Here is a 22,046-nt window from a genome sequence, read left to right as displayed (position 1 = left end):
GGAGGAGGAGGAAGAGGGAAAGAGAGTGGGAAGGGGCATAGGGAAAATAACAAGATTATAAGAATAAATGAGGGAGGGAAGACCATGAGATAGAGGTGGTTAAGTTTAGACTGAATGAGTAGAGTAGAGCCAGGAGGGATTCTGAAATGTTTAATAGGTACTTGTGATACTGAGGAATCCTCAGGCCAGCAAGTCCTTTGGTATGCTAATAGACATTAAAAACAGCCCTTTGTCCCTTCTGACAGTGATAAGGAAATGGTTTCTTTGGTAGAGGGGAACCAGCTTCACAAGTTCCTGGGGAATGCTTGCTTTTGTCTAACCATCAAAATTTTCATCTGACAACTATATGCAGAAAAGTTATATTGAGGCGATGTCTCAGTTAATAAAGTATTTGCTTCACACACATGAGGACCAGAGTTTAGACCCTTGCACCCATGCAAAAAAAAAAAAAAAAAAAAAAAGCAAAACTCCACACGTGGTGGCATCATGCACCTGCAATCCTATGCTGAAGAGACATAGCTAAAAGGATCATTGCAGTTTGGTTGCCAGCTAGTCTGGCTGAATTTGTGAGTGCCACACTCACTGAGAGGCTTTGTCTCAAAAAATTAGTTGAAGGAGCCATTGTGAAAGATACCTGATTTGAATGTGTTCCTGCATACATGTGCACACACACAATCACAGACTACAAATACATAACTTGTTGATATACCTTATGGATTTGGAAGAGCAAGATAAAGCCAAACCCCAAATTAGTAAATAGAAATAATCATTTTCAGGGAAGAAATTAAGAAATTAATTAAAACAACAATAATAATAAAACAAAGCAGATAATTAAAGAAACAAAGAGTTGCTTCTTTGAAAAGATAAAATAAAATAAACCCTTAACGGAACTAGTCAAGAGAAAAAGAAGGGAAATCCAAATCATCAAAATTACAAGTGAAATGACTGATTTTACAAAAGATACCAATGGCATTCAGAGAAAAATCTTTTAAGACATTTCACAAAAATGTCTTCTACCAATTTGAAATGAATGAATCACTAGACTCATGATATACCAAGATTAAACTAAGATTAGGTAAACAACTTAAACAAATCTAAATTGAGCAGTGTGATTGCAGGAATAATCATCATCATCATCATCATCATCATCTTACAACTTAACCGTCTAGGATGAGGAAAATTCACTGCTTAATTCTAACAACCTTTGAAGGAAGAAACAATACCGGTATTTCTCAAATTACTTCATAACACAGAAAGATAAAGAAACCTCCCAAATTCCTATGAATCTAGTATTACCTGAAACATAAACTAGGCAAAAAACAACAACAACAACAACAAAAAACACTGAAAGATAATTATAATTTAGTTTCCCTGATGAACAGAGATGCAGAATTTTTCAGTAGCTTACATTTCTATTGCTATGATAAAATGTCATTACTAATGACACTTATTTAATTAAGCTTACTGTTTCAGAGGCTTAAAGTCTGTGATGGTGAGACAAAGGCATGTTACAAGGAACAGCTGAGAGCTCACATCTCCAAATCCTGAGTGGGAAGAAGAGAGAGCACTGGGGATAGTAAAAGGAAGGGTTTTGAGGCCTCCAAGCTCATCCCAGTAACATACCTCCTATAACAAAAACACATGTTTGACCCTTCCAAAACATCTCTACCAACCAAATGGGGACCAAATATTCAAACATATCAGCCTATGGAAGCTATTTTTATTTAAATCACTATACTATGCAAACAGAAATTAAAAACCTATTTCAAGTTCAAAACAAAAAGAGCTTTCATGTCCAAGTTGTTTTTATTCTAGAGATGTGGAAATGGTCCATCATATTTAAATCAATAAACATAATTTATGTAATAAATATACCTAAAGATAGAAATTATATAATTATTTCAATTGGTTTATAAATGCTCTGGATAAATCTAACATCCCTTCATGATAAAAATAAAGGAGAGGTTAGTGATTGAAAGAAAATATCTCACTGTATTAAAGGCTATATACAACAAACCTACAAACAACATCAAACTAAGTGGAAAACAATTCCAGTCCTTGCCACTAAGATGAGGAACAAGATATGACTACATTGTCTCTCCAATCATAATAAATGCAGGAAGAAGAGAACTTGAGAAGACAGTGTACTAGCCAGTTTTATGTGAACTTTAAATGAGTTAGAGTCATTTTAGAAGAGGGAACCCCAAATGAGAACATGCCCCCACAAAATTAGCCTTTGGCAAATGCAGTGGTGAATTTTCTTGATTTGATTGATGTGGGAAACCCTATCACCTCTGGGTTGATGGTCTTGGGGAACAAGCCCTGAGGAGAAAACCAGTAGGCAACACTCTTCCATGGATTCTGCTTCAGTTTCTGCCTCCAGGTTCCTGCCCAGACTTCCTTGAATGATGGACTGTAATATGGAATTGTAAACTTGAAAGAAACTCTGTCTTCCCAAGTTGCTTTTGGTCATGGTGTTTTATCACAGCAATAGAAACCTAACTAAGACAGATAGAAAGACCATCAAGGCTCAAAAATTAGGAAACAATATTCTGAAAATGGCTCTACTACCAAAAATATCTACATAGCTATAAGACAAATTGCTAAACGGTCTTATTAAAAACGAAACAAAACAAAACCTAGAGCCAGATATTGGGGTTAAAACTGAGAGATCAGAGGAACAGGACAAACCACAGCCAATCTCACCTTACCAGCCTTCTGCCTCCAAAGAGACCTACTTCCTGTATACCCATACCTATATGCCTTTCTGTTCTGCTATCTCATTTCCTCTCTCTACCCAGTTACATCACTTCTTTTTGCCCAGCTCTGTTACTTCCTGTCTGTCTGTACAGACCTCCAGACCTTTATGGTTAACTAGTGTTGGAATTTAAGGCATGTGCCACTACGCCTGGCTCTGTTCCCAGTGTGGCTTTAAACTCAGAGATCCAGATGGATCTCTGCCTCCTGAAAGCTAGAATTAAAGGCATGTGCTACCGTTGCCTGATATCAATGTTTAGTATAGTGGCTGGTTTTTTCCTCTGATCCTCAGATAAGCTTTACTTGGGTGAACAATATATTGGGGGACACAATATATCACCACAACATAATCAATACAATCCTTTTAAAACCTCAGTGCCATTCTTCAAAGAAATAGAATAAGTAAGTAAATTCCTGTGGTAACACAAAAGACCCTGGATAGTTCCATCAATTCTGGGGGAAAAAAAAGAAAAAAAAGGTCATATATCCACACATTATTTAAGTTGTACTCTAGAACCATAGTAACAAAAACGCACTGGACTGGCAAAAATAAGTCACATGAATGGATCAGTAGAACAGAATGTAGGTCCCAGATATAAGCTCACACTGCTACAACCAAATAATTTTTTTCAAAATCATGCTTTAGAAATCATGCTTGAAGAAAAGATAAGCTCATCAATGAATGTTTCTGGCCAAGCTGGATAGCCCCTTGGAGAAGAATGAAAGCAAATCTCTATCTCCAAGCCTGCTTCAAAATCAACTGGAAAGGCATCAAAAATCTTAATATAAGACCTAAAACAATCAATGTGAGAGTCAAACTTCAAGACATAAATAAAATCAAGTACTTTCTGAATAGAACTACAGTGGCAGTGATTGATAAATGAAATTAAAATATTTTTACACTGCGAAGGAAACAGTTGAGCAAAAAGACAGCTTAGAGAATGGTGGAAAATATTTGCTAGTTTTTCATGCGACAGAAAGTGTTGTGTTGATGATATGTACTAAAAAACTAAACACCATGAAAATAAAACACACAATCAATAAACAAGCTAATACAATAAGTGGAAAATTCTCAGAAGACAATATATGGTAAACATCTGAAAATGGATGCCGAGGGGTTGGTTCAGTTGATATAGTACCATGTTTATGTCTTGTGTACCAATTTAAAACAAACTTAATTAAAACAATTGTTTTAAGACTTCAACAAATTGTCCATGTTTAGAATGAAAAGCTATCAGTAATTAAAATTTAAGAGTGACTTACTGTATAAGCACATGTATGAACATATTGAAGTCTGGATACAGACAGCCTTGTGGTTTGTTTTGCTGATCAACAGTGTTATCAAGGACATGGTCTCTTCAGGTATTTTGAATACCTTCCTATTCTGTTCCCATACGCATAGCTCATAGTTGTCAAAACCCAAGGCATTGTATCTTCACTCCATAAAAGTCATGAAGCAGAGACAAGGCCAAAAGAGCTTTCCATTTATCAGAAAATAAATATTTCTCCAAGTTTCTAGGTAGACTCCCCTTTATATATGATACATATCTGGGTAATGCATATCTATATACCAGGTAGGGTGACTGGGAAATGTGTGTTTGCAAACAGAAATGATGTTGTCATGATTGACTAAACAAAGTAAGAAACCATTTTTTAGCCTGGTCATCATACTACCGAGAATGAAATTAGCTATTGATTATTAAAGAAAGCCCATGGTGTTTGGATAATTAGCAAACAACATCCAAGACAACATTTCTGTTCAGTTATCTTTATTCAATTTTATATTTCACTCATGAATTATAAATATCTCTGTAAACAAATCATTGCAGAAAATTAACAGTACTTCCTCAGGATATTTTTCTAAATGTATAATTTGTAAACTAAATACAATTTTAATATTCATGAAATATATGAACAGATACCACTTTTGAACATTTTTTACTAATATCCATTACAATTGCATGCATTTTCAATAATGCATAAACTCCCACGTCCCAGAAGTCAAACCCCCAAATGAATAATGTATATTTCCATCATCTGTTAATTTTGTGCTTATAATATTAAATTACTAATTTATGAAACTATGAGAATTTTTATTGCTTTTTAAATATTTGACAGAGAAATATACTAATCTGTGAACTGTTTCTTAGTGCAATGTTTATTGTCCAATTTCTACTCATGTAAGGTACTTGAGTAGACAAATATTGCCAAATAAAGTATTTTTTAATCCTTTATAGATTAAACAAATATATTAAAATCAGAAATGGTTTCAAATTTTGTTGTATTTCATTATTTTATATCCACCTTTTCATACATTTTGTTTTTATCATATAAATTGATTAATATAGTAATAAACTCTTAAAATTAAAATATATATCTGCAAGATAAACCATTCTTGATTATAATTGTTAGCTAATTGTTCTTGTATGTTATATAAACAACTTTTAAAAGCAAATAACCATACCTACTCCATGATGAGCATCAAAATTTTGTGTCAGTGTCATAAAAGCATGATAAAATTAAGATAAATGTTTCCTGGATATAAAACTGATTAGCTGCCAAATCATTTGGGAACCTGAATCATTTAAAAGGAAAAACTCTTTGCCTCCTAACTATGAAAGATGATTCTCAACAAGAGTTTTTAATGATAATTTGCATCTTCTTAATTCTTAGGAAATGATTCATTCATCAGTGAAAGCAATGGTTACTGGGGGCAATTTGATAGGATCTGATTTTATCTACAATGCTCATTTCTGCCTTTTAATTGCTTTGCTTAGATGATTTAAATTTAAGATTGTTATTGATTGGCATTTTAGAGCTTAAGGCTACCATTTTATTGTTGTTCTCACCATTCCTATTCCTTTCTTTGTCTTTTCTTGCCTTCCTGCTGGTTACACAAAGGTATCTTTCCATCTTGATTTATTTGTGCCATTTTTATTGTATTCCTTTATATTATTTACTTAGCTGTTCTATATACTAATATACACACATGTGATTTTTCAGGGTCTGGTAGTTTCAGCCTTTTCCAATTATGAATATGGAAACATCACTTAAGTGTCTTTACTTTCCCAGTGTTTTAGTCAGTGTTCTTTTGCTGTGAAGAGACACCATGACCATAGAAACATCTTTAAAAGAAAGCATTTAGTTGAGACTTGCTTACAGTTTCAGAAATTTAGTCCATTATAAGCATAGCAGGAAGCACAACATAATGCAGGCTGATATGGTAATGGGGAAGGAGCATTAGAGTTCTACATCTAAAACTGCAGGAAGCAGGAAAAGACAGAGAGAGACACTGGGACTGGCTTGGGGTTTTGAAACCTGAATGCCCATTCCCTTAGTGACACACTTCCTTCAACAAGGCCACATCTTTTCCAACAAGACAACATCTCCTATTCCTTTTCAAATACTGCCACTCCCTGATAACTAAACATTCAAATATATGAGTCTATATGGCCATTCTTATTCATACCCCCACACCCAACATATAAATATAATTGTTATGGATATCAGACACAATATTTTGGTGTAATCACCAAACAGGATTTATTAAAGTCATGAAAAGAAAGTTTATTTTTAAAAGACTTTTTTTTTTTTAGTTTTTCAAATTAAAATATGATTACATCATTTTCTTCCTTCCCTTTCCTCCCTAAAACCATTACTTTATATCTCTTCTTGGTACTGGTGTACTCTTCTCTGGGAAAACTATTTTTCCCATTCTGACATTCTTTGGTTGTTTGTAGATCTTTGTATAAAGTTGAAGCCTCCTGGCTTTTCCCATTCACTTTAACATGTCTATGTTGTTGTCCTTGTTCAGCTTATATTTAGACCTTCACATTGACAAGACTATGGGTGTATTTCTTACATTACTAGGAGACACAATTTCATAGCAAACTTCCTTATTCATAAAGTTCCATGAGCTTTAGGAATAGAAGTGGTTTTGTAGATGTATCCACTGAGGCTGGGCACTAAAACTCTGAATTTTGATTATTTGTGGTTTTCTATAATGCTCTCCTTTTGCAAAGGTAAGTTTCCTTGATAAGGAGTAAGGACTATACTTATCTGTGGCTATAAAGACAAATATTTAGAATGTGTTTAGGGATATTGGTGGTTTAGTAAAATGGCAGTTGTATGTTCTTCTCTAAGATCTCTGATGTCACTAGCACTAGGTAGTTGAAAAGGTTTCCTGTACCAGGCATGATTTCCGTCTTGTTGAGCAGATCTGAAGTAAAATTAGAAGGCTCTTGGTTACCACTAAGGAATGTGTGCCACTGCTGTACCTATTAGGCTTATTATATCATGGTAATCACTGCTGTGCTTCATTGGCATCATAGATGGGTAGGACGGTTAGTTGTGTCCTTCCTTTGGAAGCTTGAAAGGTTCCATTGTCTCTTCTGGCATCAGGAAAGCTAGTCCTCATGGAGGATGCATTCAAGTTAGTTCCTGCACAGGGGCCTCTGAGCTGTATGCCTAAAGTGCATAGTGTCTTTAGCATCAGAGACTTGCCTTCAACTTTTGAGGGCAATCAATGTCAATAGCAATAGGCTGTTTGTTTTAGGAGTCTCTTGGACAGCTCTAGCCAAAAATTCAAAAGAGGGCTTCTTATGCCTGGTGTTGGGGGTTTTGTTAGGTTGTCTTTGGCTCTTGAAGGGAGCATTGTCAACCAAGAGCTTATGTCAACATATTTTTATGTTAAATAAAAAGAAAATTTTATTTAACATATGTATATATGTATACATGTACATATGTATATATATAAATACATAGTTATGTATAATAGGGATTTTTAGGTAGATACCTAATAGTGTAATTCCTTGTGACTTTTCGAGACATGCTTACTGTTATTTTATCCTCCTTCCTATTTCTTCTGTATTTATCTTCCTTTCCCTTCCATAGTTAGAGCCTCTCTTTCCCATTTCCCTGATCGGATAATTTGTACCCTGCTGTTCCCATCTGTTCATATCTCAAGCCTATTTTTTGAATGGGTTATTTATGAGGGGTTTTTTGTCTGTTTATTTTTTGAGTTTGAGTTCTTTACATCTTTTGGATGTTAATACTCTCAGATATATAGCTGGCAAAGATTCTGTCTCATTCTATGGGAATACTCTTCATGTGATCATTTCTTTAGCTGTATGGAAGCTTTTAAGTTTTATGAGGTTCCTCTTTATAATTCTATGAGGTCAGTTGTTGACCTCAATGTCTGGGCAGTTATTTAGAAAGTTCATTCCTACACTCATTTCATGTAGAATACTTCATATATTTTCCTCTAGACATTTGAGATTGTGCATTTAAGTGTTTGTTCCATTTGGAATTAGATTTTTTGAAAGGTTATAGATACTGGTCTGATATCTTTCTCCTACATGTGGACATGTTTTCCTGGCACCCTTTATTGGAGATGCAGTCTTTTCTCCAGTGTATGTTTTTAACATCTTTGTAGAATAGTAGATGGATGTGGTTATGCATACTCGTGTTTGGATCTTCAGGGTTTTTTTTTTTCCCCATTGGTCAACATGTCTATTTTTTAAGCCATTTACCATATTGTTTTCACTACTTGACTCTGTGTATTTGTTTGAACTTATTCTATGTTAATTGGTCATCATATTTGGTGATTCTTTTTCTAAATTTGTGAAAATTTCAGCCTCTGTTTCTTGGAGTGTTTTTTAATGCAAATTATTTTGGTTTTTCTTTCATATGACTTTGATAATTTTATTGCTTGATTTTAGCCCCAAAGTTCTCCAGTCATTGTCTTGTTTTTTCTATTTTCGTCTAATTTTCCTGCTATTTGAATTGCATTTATTCTATTGTTTTCTCTTCAGGTTCAATGATTTTTCTAATTTTCTAGTGCACTCAGTAAATTTTGTTCATTTATTTAGCTATTTTTATAACTTCCATTTGGCTCTTCAAAAATAATTTCTTTGAGCTAAATATGGTTACTTCCAGCTCTAATGCCAGCATTAAGAAGGCAAGAGCAAAATGTCTTCATGCTTGAAGCCTGCTTAAGCATTATGTCAAAAACCATACTTGCCAATAAAAATGTCATTTATTTGCTGTGTCGTTTTAATTTTCTCTCATATTTAAATGTAGTTCGTAATTGCTTGTCAAAACACTTTTTATAAGTGCTCTAAAATCCTTGTTAAACAATTCCAATAATTGATTCATCTAACTGGTAGTGTTTGTTGATTGTCTTTTTCCCATTAATCTGAATTTCTTGATTCTTGTTATCATGGGTGTTTATGGTATGTGATATATTTTGAGGATATTCAGAATCCTACTAAAATCTTTCACTTTACTGAGCAGTTATCTGTGTTAACATACAGATTCTGGACTTCTTTGTGGATGTCAGTTTGAAAGACTAATTTTCTATATCGTTGGAACATTATTTGGTCTATATTTTGTTTTTTGGTACTTTTGGGTCTTGCATTATTCTGCTAGACTACCTGATGGTTGGAAGATGTTTCCTGAGCATTTTATTTATCTCATTTGAAGGAAAGAAGTCTCTGAGTTTTTGTGATGAAAAATATTTCTAAGACTGTAGTGGTTGTAGTATACTACCTTCCAGTATATACTCAGCCATCCAGCCTTATGTAGTATTCTTAGACTAAAAAAAAAAAAAAATGGTACTTTGACTGGCTACTTGTGTCAATATCTCTGTTGCTCAGGTCCACTACAGCACAGTATCTCTGTTTGTACATGGAGAAATCTCATGAGCCAGCCAACTGTTTTGACACAAAAAGTTTCCTCTTTTGAAATAGGGATAGTAATACAACCTTAGATATTTATATGGAGAATAGACAAATATGAAAGTCCATGAAGGCAGGGATTTTTCTCTGATTTTAATCATTTAGTCATGATACTCATGGCAGATTCATAATATATAATATTTGTTTAATAAGTGTTATCTGAATTAACCAGTAAAATCAAGAAAAATGCTGAACAATATGTAAATTTATTATTTGATTATCAGTGAATGTGGATAACTTTCATGATTGTCTTCTCTAGTCAGTTAGTGAATAGGGACTCACATCCTGTTCTTCTGATACCAGAGTCCTACTTATTTCAGAATGCATAGCAATACCTAGTGATACTTGTTCACTGAGAACTTACTATGCACTAGCCCTGATGATAACAACAAATGCACAGTTGAATTATGGGATAGAATCCTAAATGCAATTTTGACTCAGTATTGACAATTTCTCCTCATAGGAGCTCTGGTGGTTTTTTTTGTTTGTTTGTTTGTTTGTTTTTGTTTTTTGTTTTTTATAACCAGTAAAACATGGTTATTCCTGTTTCCCTGCAGCTTGCTTGCTCTATGTCTCTGTCTCTCTTTCTCTGTCTTTCTCTGTCTCTCTCTGTGTCTCTGTCTCTCTCTGTGTCTCTGTCTCTGTCTCTGTCTCTGTCTCTCTCTCTCTCTCTCTCTCTCTCCTGGCATAATTCGACTCTGCATGGGCTGGGATTGAACCTGGGTCCTCTACAATAGTAGTCAGTGCTCTTAACTGCTGAGCCATCTTGCTCCTTACCCTGCAGCTTTCTTAACACATGAGATTGTTAACGTTTTTGCAATTTGTTTACTCTAGTAAGTGAAAAATCATATGTGAGGATAGTGTTTTACTTAATTCACCTGGTTATGAGTAAGTTTGAACATTTCTCATCTGAACCATTTATGTTTATTTTTATGTATTTGGTTTCTAGTCAGTTGTTTTTTCAGTTCTATATATTTGAGTCACAAAAATTTGCCTGTGATTCAAGGTATGTGTATTTTTCTTTGTTTTACACTTTTGATTTTAAATTATTGTGCCCAAACCTTCTTTATTTTTTATGTGATTACATTCTTACCTATTTATAGACTTTGGGTTCTGAGTTACAGTTAAGAAAGGTTTTTCCTATTCTCAATCAAAAGAGAAAGTCAACTGACTCCCCCAAATATTTTTCACTTTTAATTCTTAAATATCTGATCCATTTGAAATCTGTTTTTGTTGATAATGTTAGGACCAAATTATATTTTATTATTTTTCATATAGTTGTCCAAGTATTAAAAGGTATCTCAAAATTTTCCCAACGAAAAAGCAAAGTGTATTGGATTACTTCCTGTTTTTAATTGTGGTATATATAAGTTGTTGTATTCAATTATTTTAATTATAGAATTAAGTGCTAGCTGGACGGTGGTGGCGGTGCATGCCTTTAATCTCAGCACTCAGGAGGCAGAGCCAGACAGATCTCTGTGAGTTCGAGGCCAGCCTGGTTTCCAAAGCAAGTTCCAGGAAAGGTACAAAGCTACACAGAGAAACCCTGTCTCAAAAAACCAAAAAAAAAAAAAAAAAAAAGAATTAAGTGCTTTTAATCACATGTACAATTTTGTTTGTATCTATTTCATAGACATTTTCATTCCCCAAACAGAAATAGTGTATCATTATGCATAAACTTGAAAAAAATCTATGAGTACTATCAGACATGAATTTTGTAACTGTTTAACCTGTCAGAGGTAGAATAATTTTTTTAACCACAGTGTACAGGTGTTTTTTTCTCTTTTTATTGAAAATGGATTCCCCCCCCATATAATATATCCTGATTATGGTTTCCTTCCCTCTACTACTTCTCATTCCCCCTTCCCCTGCCATCCAGATATCCCCCTTTCTATCTCTCAGTAGAAAAGAAACAGGTTTATAAGGAATAATAATAAAATCTAATATAATAAGATAAAACAAAAACTCACACATCAGAATAGGAAAAACAAATAGAAGGAAAAGAGCTCAACAGAAGGCACAAGAAACAGATATAGAACAGACCCATTCATTCTCATATTTAGGAATCCCATAAAGACACTCAACTGAAAGCCATAATATATATATGCAAGGACCCGTTGGGTAAAAAGAAAGCAAAAATATGCAAATAAAAGAAAGTTAAAATAAAAATAAAAAGTAAGATAAACTTAAAAAAGGGGAAAGCTCAGACATGACAGTGTGAGACAAGAAATGTCCAAAGACGCCATCGAGTTTGTTTTCTGTTGGCCATCTACTTCTAGGCATGCATCCTACCCTGAAGAGTTGTTTGTTTCTCCAATGGCATTCCCTTGGAGAAAACTCCATTTTCATTTGCAAGTGCTATCAAATGGAGACAGTTTCTAAGTTAGGGATGGGGACATGTGTCTCCTTCTCTTTTCAGCTCTTGAACACCATCTGGGGCAGACTCTTGGAGGCCCTGCCCTCAGGCTCTTTAAGTTCATATGAGCTTTGATCCTGTTCTCTTGCTGTCCTCCATCCCCTCTGGCTCTTACACTTTGTTCACCTCCTCTTCTGCAGGGTTCCCTGATCCTGTAGAGGAGGAATTTGATGGAGATACTACATTTAAGGATAACAGTTCCAAAGTCTCTCTCTCTCTCTCTCAGTTTGAATAATGTATGACTTTGGGCTTCTGTATTTGTTCCCATCTGCTGCAGCAGAAAGCTTCTCTGATGATGACTGAGCAAAGCACTGATCTTTGGGTATAGTAGAATGTCATTAGGACTAATTTATTGCTTTTTTTTTTTAGGACAGTATTTGGTTTAATCCTAGGTCCCTAGGACATTTAGCCTCAGGTTTGTAGTCACCCAAGCAGTTCTTGGTATGGCTTCTATCTCACAGAGCAGACCTTAAATCAAATCCGATATTGGTTGTTACTCCCACAAGCTTTGTGCCACCATTGCCCTAGAATATCTCACAGACAAGACATCATTGTTGAGCAGAGAGTTTATAGCTAGGTTTGCTGTTTATGCTTCTCCTTTGGTTGTGTGCAGAATACCTTCTGGTACCAAGAACAGTAATCCTTATATGTGAAGCCTCTATGTAGGCACCAGCTTGAAGTCTCCATGCTTAATGAATTGTGTAGGTGTTGTCTTCAAAAATTAGGCCTTGCAGTCAGTTTTTGAAGAACAACTTATGGTCTTGGCAACATCCTGGGTTGTTTGGGAATTCCCATGGGACCATGTTGGCCAAAAACTCAATTAGATATAACTCAATTCTTGTACTAGAGGCTTCCATTTTTTTGATAAGAGATGTTCAGTTGGGCCTGGGTCTCCCCTGTTATTTGGTGAATCCATTTAGATTGCCTTCATATATGTATATACTTTAGGAAGCTTCTACTGTATCAAATTTCCATATGAGCCCATAAATGACCCTTAATTTTAGTTGTTTCTCCCCATATTCCCTTCCTCATCCCTTTTTTCCCTCCCCCACCCTTTTTGATCTTCCTGTTTCAGTACCTCTACCACTCCATAACTGTCTATTCTAGTTCCCCTTTCTAGGGAGATCTGTCCATCCCCTCTTTGGATTGTAGCTTGATTATAATTGACATAATAGCCAATGTCCATATGTATCAAATATATACCATATTTGTCCTTCTGGATCAGAGTTACCTTACTCAGGATGATTTTTTTTCCTCGTTCTATCTATTTGCCTAATTATTCATTTTGTAACAGGTAAATGATATTCCATAATGAAAATGTCCCACATTCTTTATCCATTCATCTGTTGAAGGACATCTAGGTTGTTTCTAATTTCTGACTATTACTAATAAAACATCAATAAACATTGTTGAGCAAGTGTCTCTGTGGTATGATAAAGCATACTTTCAGTATATGCCCAAGAGTAGTATAGCTAGGTCTTGAGATAAATTGATTCTCATCTTTCTAAGGAGCTATCACACTGATTTCCATAGTAGGAGAACTAGAATAATCTTTACAGAACATAGATTCCAATCTCTTCAATTGTTCAGTTATCTTATGCACAGAAAGAATAGGTTGAGAGTAATGGTCCCAGTATCATTGCATTGATAGCTGGCCTGAAGCAAAAGCCAGATAGGTGATCCCTTATCCATTTGGTGTTAAAACATTTTTACTGTACTAGAATAAGAAGTAATTGTCCATCATTACCTAAAATGTGCTAATATGTGTTTTTCCTATAAAAGTTTTAATTAAAAAGATAGGTACTTTTTCATGTCAGATATTTGTTAGTACCCACCTTTTGATATATTGTAGAGTTGTACTTTCTTGTGGTCTTTATACTTAATAATGATCAGTTGATGTTTATGGCCTGTGTTGCATGGTAAAAGTGAAATGTGTGAAAAGAGAACAAAATGTTATCTTTTACTTGATATTTTTGTCATGGTAGCACAAGAATGAAACCTTTCATGTAGGCTCCACTGTGGCTAATATAGGTCAGAATCCTCCTTAAATCTCTAATAGGCAGAGTGCAAATAAGAAATAATCTTTTGTCTTCACATAACTAAAATTTGGGGGTTTTATTTTTCCATAGTATAACCTTCTTTATTTTCATTGATGCACTTAGCTTTACTTCATTTTATGTCACTATACTGTTTAGTTCCATTTCAGTTTCCTGTGTTGGTTACAATCTGAATTGATTCAATGGCCCAATAATGTTGTTAAAACTTGTAGTTTGAAAATTATTGCTTTACATTATATTCATATACATTGACTCATAGCGGATCCTCTCTTTAAAGCTCTTATGAATACTTCTGTATTTCAGGACTGTGGTTATGGAGAAGGTGGAGATGCTTACTGCATAGCCTGTCCTCCCCGAAAGTATAAAAGCACCTGGGGACATCACAGGTGTCAGACTTGCATCACCTGTGCTGTCATCAATCGGGTCCAGAAGGCCAACTGCACAAATACCTCTAATGCTATCTGTGGAGACTGTATGCCCAGGTAAGCCTACTAAATTGTATCAGTCTTTCTGGGACTTTTTAAAGCTCTTTTATGTCCCTTATCGTCCTACCACTTAGACCTCAGTAAAAGTATTCTAACTACCCACATCATGCTCTTTTGAAGCTCTATGAGTGGGGAAGTCTTACCTTTCTAACTAGATCCCTATATATAAAGTATCCAGCAATTATCAAAAACAGATGAGCACTTAAAAGCTTATTAATTATGCTGACATTCTGCCTAAAATTTAAAGTAAAAATGTCGCTTTAGATATATTGCACAGAAATCATGAAGAAATTGGGATCATCTAACTGCTTCCCTGTCTCATAGGATGTGATGAATTAGGAAAAAGGTGGACTGAATCACACATGTAAAAGATCTCACAAGGGTAGGTACTTCTTCCAATGAAGGAAACATGAAGGAAAGACTCTTCGTCCCTATGATCACAGGAAGGACTGTTATAAGTCAATTGCCTATTTCATGGCTCTGCCATTCCTTTCTGCTCTGATCACAGGTTCTACCGAAAGACACGCATTGGGGGCCTGCAGGACCAAGAATGCATCCCATGTACAAAGCAGACTCCTTCTTCTGAGGTTCAGTGTGTGTATCTACTTTTCTCTCCCATCTTCTGCAAATCTCTGTGTCAACAAAGTAGATAGACTTCTTTACTCTTGTAGGAGCATACTCCTTAGTACTCCTTCCATTGGAATATTGGTGAAGGCAATTGCCTGTGGTTAAACCCCAACTTTTCATTATTCAAATTCAAATTCATTGGACCTCTTTTCCCTTGTCTTAAAAATTGAATCTAATGAGAAAATATTTTTATTCATACTTTGTGAGATACTTGGCTAGGTTTTATGGAGTAATGAATGTAACAATGTACTTTAAAAAATAATAGTATTTCTACACTTAATTTCTATTGGAGTCAGTATTGCTATTTGAGTCATGTACATGGTATATGGAAGTACTTGGGTTTTAGACCACATCATAATATGAAAAAAGAACTAGAATCTAGTCTATGTCCATGGCACTTGAGGTTTACTTTTTTGTCTGACTTCCTATAATTTTTGTGTATCTTCTAACACACTTGAGGTTTACTTTTTTGTCTGACTTCCTATAATTTTTGTGTATCTTCTAACATACTCTTTAAATTATTGGTGTATCTCTAAAAATCATGACGAATAAAACAGACATTGCAAAATACAAGTAAGTCTAAAAATACAAAGTCCTGAATTAGCTGAGATTCCTAGACAATAAATCCTAAAATTTTATATATTTCTTTAGATTTTTAAAAGAACAGACATAATAATCTTTCCTTTGTGATCCTTTCTGAGTCCTCTTCTTTCCTTCCCTCCATAGAAACAACCACTTTCATGAAATTTTAAGCAACTTTTTACCAGGCTGTCCTATGGTAATAAACAAATCCCATGTTTCCTTTCATAAGGCAAAGTCCTTCTTCCATCATGTGCCTATGATTGCTAGACTAGATAGTGCCCAGTTCCTTGTCACAGAAAGAAGTGATTTAGATGTATCAGCTCTTAACTGACTCAGTCTAGACGTGACATACATTGCTCCCACTCAAAGTGCATTGGCTACAAGTGTGTTGATGTCTTTAAGACTGTAAGGAATATAGAGAGTGTGTGATAATTCATGGACACATTCCTCTGCCACATTCTCCACTAGTGTTTAAATGTTTGCATTACTTCATATATACTCACATTCTTAGACAATATGTGCTAATAGTTTGTGCTTTACAACATTTTCTATGAAGGTCACCAAGCTATTCTTGCTTCACTTTGTTGTTCTCTACTGGTTATTTATATTAATAAATGAAAGGTCTTTTATGATGTCACGATTTACTGATTCAGTATTTACTGATGAGCATTTTAATTTGGTTCTATTTTTTTAGGTTATTTTACTAAACATAGCATGAATAAACCACAATAGCAGCATCTTTTAGTTATTCATGCTAATTTATACCAGGTCTGCAGCATATGAGTTCTGCTTTTTTCACTATAATTGTACATACTCTCAGGTAAGAACATAGCAGTTCTGATAGAGATGACCTAAAAGAGAAGATGGGACCTAAGGAACTTTGGGGCCCTTGTCTGACTGTTAACTGCCCACATTGACTAACCGCTCCCATTGTTTCGTTGTTGTTGTTCCTCAGGTACCTTCCAGTTGAGCTTAGTGAAGGTAGATGCACACAATGTTCCTGGTAAAGAAGCCACACTTGTTGCACTGGTGGGCAGTCTGCTGGTGGTGTTTGCATTAGCCTTCCTTGGACTCTTCTTCTTCTACTGCAAGCAGATCTTCAACAGACATTGTCAATGTGGTAAGTGTATCTGCTTAGCTTAACATTTCATGTGGTAAAAAGAGGAATTTTTCTGAGATTGTAAGTTAATGTGCCTTCCCTGCCACAATGGAAATTCCCAGGAATGATGCACTGTTATCATATGGGAGCTATCTGGGATGGCATCAAAAAACATGGGATGTCAAAAGGGCTGGAATCTACCTGGAAGTTTAGTGGACTAGACTGGTTTATCATATTTTAAGGGTTTGTGGAGTGTTGGCCTTAATGGGAAATCACTTGGTCAAGGAACCTAAAGACCAAACATCTAATTCTATTTTTAAATTGTAGTATAGCTCAAATTATCTAGACCCTTTGAGTTTATTTATTTTTAATCTTTAAAATGAAAAATGGATTGGATGATTTGTTTAAACTGTTTTATGTATGTATTTATTAATAGATTCTGAAACATCAGAATTAAAGAGGATTTAGCTATACCTAGACTATGACTAATAAAAGTTAATGAGGTCTACAGTAAATACTGTCAATATAGTAATTTCTCAAAATGGGATTACTGAGAGCATAGTGTTTAGTCAACTTTCTTATATTTTCTGTCCTCCAAAATACTACTGCTTAAGAGAACTGGCCAAAGCCATAGGACATGGTTACGTGAAAATCAAGATAGATGATGATGTTTAAAGTCTTAATAACATTTCTACTTCTTAAAACTTCATCTACTAGCCAATAATGTAATACAGAAAGTATAGTTCATTAATCAGCAAATACTGAAGAGGTAGGATCATCAGGACTAAATAAGACATTAGAATCTCAGACAAGAATACCAGTGTCCAATGCAGCTTCAGTGCAATTAATGGAACCAAGAACTTAACAGTGACGAGAAAACTAACTCAGGCTAATAAATAGACCTGTGATAGTAAAGGAAAAGATAGAATTTACTAGACACAAGGACTGTCAGGATTCCTTAACTTAATGTGGATACTGTGCCTGAGGCAACATTTTATTTTAGCTTCACTCTACTTGTGTTGGAAAATCCTTCTTAAATAGAGCTTGCTTAGTCAATTTGACTCTACAGCCTATCAATGATTTATTTGTGTGTACTCCATGTTTTCTAAGCAAAGATGAATCTAGCATTTCATGAGATATAGTGTTTCCCTCTTGATTGTCAATGACCTTTCTTCAACTCTGCTTCAGTCGTCTTAAAGTAACTCTGGTAGCTCTGACAATTCAGGTAATGGTGGACCACTGTATCTCTGTTTCATTGACCATTCAGTCTTTGGAAGTTGGGATGTAAAATAAGAATTCTTGCCTAGTTCTGGATCATGGATAGTGAAGTGTTTGGGTTCCATGTTTCAGCAAGATGAATGTAATGAAATATCTAAGAACTGCCTGTCTCCCTGTTCTTCCCTTGGAAGAGAAAGAAACGAGTAACTCTTTTTCTAGCCTAAGGACATTATTGTAGTATCCTCCTGGGAACAAAAGGACAGGTAGCTTCCTCATGATTTGCATATGAGAAAGGTGTCTATTAGTACTGACAGACTTATACACATTCTAGGACTTTCTAGGGGATATCAACTTAGTGTTGATTTACTAAATCTAACGCAAAAGCAGGAAAAGAGAATGGAATTGTGACATACTAGAAGGACTATCTCCCACTTAAACAAGAATCCATTACTCAGTTCCTTCTCTTTGTTACTACTGCAAAACCTTCCAAATTTTCAAATGATCTAGAAATTTGTAATTGTGTATGAAATTTTTATATGTACTCAACAAAAAATTTGAACAAACTACAGAACCTCAACCACAGTGGAGAAACATAAACATACACTCAGACTCAGGCATGAATAATGGGTTAATTATCTTTATAATTGTTATAACAAATTGTCACATATTTAATGGCTTGTCTCAGTTTCAATAGCTCAGAAGTTTAGCAGGCTTTTCCAGGTCTTAACAATGCCTCAATCAAGAAATTGGCAGGACTGTATTTCTTTCTGTATGTTTTAGGGAAATCTGTTTCCTCATGAATTTGTAGGACTGAAGTCTTATTTTCTTGGTGGCTATCATCTGAAGGTTACTCCCAGCTTCTAGAGCAGTGGTTCTCAGCCTGTGGGTCATGATCTCTTTGGGGGTAGAATGACCCTTTCACAGGGCTTGTGTAAGACCATAAGAAAACAGATATTTGCAACATAATTCGTAACAGTAGCAACATTATCATGATAAACCAGCAACATGAAGAACTGTATTAAAGGGCTGAAGTATTTAGAAAGTTGAAAACAACTAGAGACTGCTCATATTTTTCAGATCATGGCTCTCTTCTGTTTCTAAAACTAGCAGTGGTATATTGATGTTGTTTTATGCCACATCTTTCTAATGCTCTGTGTCATTTCTACCTTCTTATACTTCTCATGATGCATCTAGAAAACTAGAAAAATGGTACTTACTAAATTAAAATGTTCATCATTAATCATAGAATAAAAATGTGATTTATCTTAACGGTATTTATGAACTCATCTGCACAATTCAAGATAATCTTCCTATTTTAACATCCACTACCATAATTCAAATGGTTCCTTTGCCATATGATATAATATACACAGATTATGGAAGAAGGGGGTGTTCTAAAATATCTTTTCCATAAACCATTTATCTCTAGCTGAATAAATTTGTCTTCCCTAATCCAGCATCTGGCAGACTTAATGTAACACCCCAATGAAAGTATATTTCTAAAATGTGTGATTTTTAGCCCACTTCTAGATGCTCTAGTTCTCCAGGAGGGAAGAGGAACTCTGGCTCCTAGACCTCCTCACCCCTTCCATATTTTGTGCTCAGGAAGAGGTGCCCTGTTGAGAAGAGACCCTGACTGTGGGTGACTCAGTGGCTTTCTGCTTCGAGTTGCAGGAGATTCGTTGCCATATGAGGCTGAAAAGGCAGTGGAGGATGATTCTATTTTCCCCATGCCACCTGGCCAGGAGACAAGTCCTGAACTTCCAGTGAATGAGAGCATCTTTGAGATCAAGCCAATTAACGCCATTCTGGATGACGACTGCAGCTCCACTCGTGGCTTCCCCACCCAGGAGTCTTTTACCATGGCCTCCTGTGCCTCCGAGAGCCATTCTCAATGGGTTCATACCCCCATTGAATGTACAGAGCTGGACCTGCAAAAGTTTTCCAGCTCTGCCCCTTGTACTGGAGCTGAAACCTTGAGGGAGAACACAGCTGAAAGCTCTGGAGACAAGCTGGGGCTCCATGCACCTTTTGAAGTTCCCAGCCTTTGACTCTACTGAGGTGAGCTAGAAAGGTATGGTTAAAAGACCAGAAGGTGTGGGGCACTCTCAACAAATTTCCAAGTTGTGTTGTTCGATAGGACTTTGACGGAAGAGTGGCAGGAAATTGGGCAGATAGAGGTTGGAAAGGCAACAGCTGGGGTACTAAGCTTTTGAGCTAATCTTATATGACTTGTAAGCCAACAATTGTCTGGAGACTGAGCAGGATGTCCTGATGCCAGTTTCTTTATCTGGACCCCACTACTGACTAGTCATATTCAGTTTTCTCCTTTCATGTGTATAAGCGGCACAGCATTGTACAGTATGCAGCTCTATATTCAGATAAATCCCTGTTTCTGAATAGCCTTATGAGCTTGCGGAAATCATTTTACCTCGTTCAGACACAGATTCTTCTGCTCATAAGTTACTGTAAGGACTGAATGAGAACATGCGCAAATGTCCTTTATAATATCTTTATGAGAGATGTTTATACCATGCTTACTTTCCGGCTTTCCTTCCTTTCCCTGCATTCGGCCTCAAATTACAAATTCCTTCTATATCCACTACATTTGTTTTGAACTTTATAACTTCATGCCTTTGAGGTAGGCAAATCAGAAATATGCTCATCTCATTTTAAACAAGCAGGAATTGAGCCACAGAGGTGAAAAGTGATTTTCTTAAAGTCATAGAGCAACCCAATCTCAGAACTAGGCTAGAACCCAGAATTAGCAGTCCCATTATAGAGTTCATCTAATTCCATCATTGGATTTCAAAACATATGTGTATGTATCTCAATATATGTCACATATACATATGTTATGTACATGTATAAATATATATGGTGTGTGTGTGTGTGTGTGTGTGTGTGTGTGTGTGTGTAGAAACATCTTGGGGAAAAAAACAGAACATATACAAAATTTATTAGTGCTTCATGTATACCTTGTACAGATAGCCTGAAGGCACTTTCATGTACTGTTCTTAGTACACACTGTCATGTGTGATCAAGTATGAAATTTTTCACTTATGGTGTCATGCCAAATAGTTATAAAGTTTTAAGCATTAGGGATTTTCAATCTTTGAATTTTGGACTAAGGATGCCCAATCTATTTCTTCATCAAGAGGCAATATAGTTCTTGTTTATGTATTGCAATGAACAAGAACACACAACTGCCCAATGTATAGTATGGTTATGACTGAAGAGCTTAAATATAAAAATCATAAGTGTATCTCATACTCACTTATGGGTTCTGGTTCTGTTTCTTGGGCTACACATCTGGCTGGAAAGCATGTACACCAAGTACATCGTGTTAAAACTTAACCCAATTTCAGGAAAAATACCTTTTCTAGTTTGTAATAGTATAGATTTGTCATCTCCATGGCCAGGTGATATATTCTGCTACTGTGTCCTAAATCACTGGTCTAACCATGTACTTTTAGAGGAAAGGAAGAGGGTGATGATGAAATGGAGGCACAGGATTCTAACTTCCTCTGCTCTTTTTCTAGGTCTCTTTCACTCTTGGCAACCTTGCCAGTGGTTGTTGCTGGACTTTCCTGCTCTTCTATTCAACACCAATAGCGTGGGCCTGGGATGTAGGCCCACAATAACCAGTACTCTAAAAATGGGGTATTCAGAGCCACTATCCTATCAGAGGTTTAAAGCCCCCTCGTTTCCCCAAGACTGACCTTGAACATTTATTGTTTTTTAAATTTTAGTCTGGGGACCCAGAATCCATAGGCATGGGACTGCTGGGCATGCTATTTCTATTTAATTAATTATGGAAGTGGGGGAAATAATGATGAACAAGGTAAAGTTTTTCTGCCTGTATATTTTTCCTGCCTATGTTTTGTTTTTTTTGTTTTTTTTGTTTTTTTTTGGTCAGGTAGATCTGAAGAAAGGGTTTTACAGAACTCTCCTGAAAGTTCAGAGAAAAATGAAGTGCATTTTAGCTTTCTGCTTTGACTCTCTCCTCTAAAACACACACACACACACACACACACACACACACACACACACACACCCCACATGCAC

At 35.6% G+C, this 22,046-nt stretch overlaps 1 protein-coding gene across 1 annotated transcript in view; it reads left to right on the top strand.

The window, feature by feature from the left end:
* Eda2r (ectodysplasin A2 receptor) overlaps positions 1-21,842 on the top strand; it is a 45,910-nt gene extending 24,068 nt beyond the window's left edge. The window contains exons 4-8 of the mRNA XM_036175029.1: positions 14,271-14,449; positions 14,961-15,046; positions 16,617-16,781; positions 19,653-20,039; positions 21,521-21,842. Of these exons, the coding sequence (XP_036030922.1) occupies positions 14,271-14,449; positions 14,961-15,046; positions 16,617-16,781; positions 19,653-20,029 (807 nt within the window). The 3' untranslated portion in view covers positions 20,030-20,039; positions 21,521-21,842. The remainder of the gene's footprint in view (positions 1-14,270; positions 14,450-14,960; positions 15,047-16,616; positions 16,782-19,652; positions 20,040-21,520) is intronic.
* Positions 21,843-22,046: the final 204 nt, after the last annotated feature.

This window comes from Onychomys torridus, chromosome X, assembly GCF_903995425.1.
Source record: "Onychomys torridus chromosome X, mOncTor1.1, whole genome shotgun sequence".
NCBI lineage: Eukaryota > Metazoa > Chordata > Mammalia > Rodentia > Cricetidae > Onychomys > Onychomys torridus.
The sequence above is the reverse complement of the archived record's forward strand: the minus strand, read 5'-3'. Positions and strand labels throughout refer to the sequence as shown.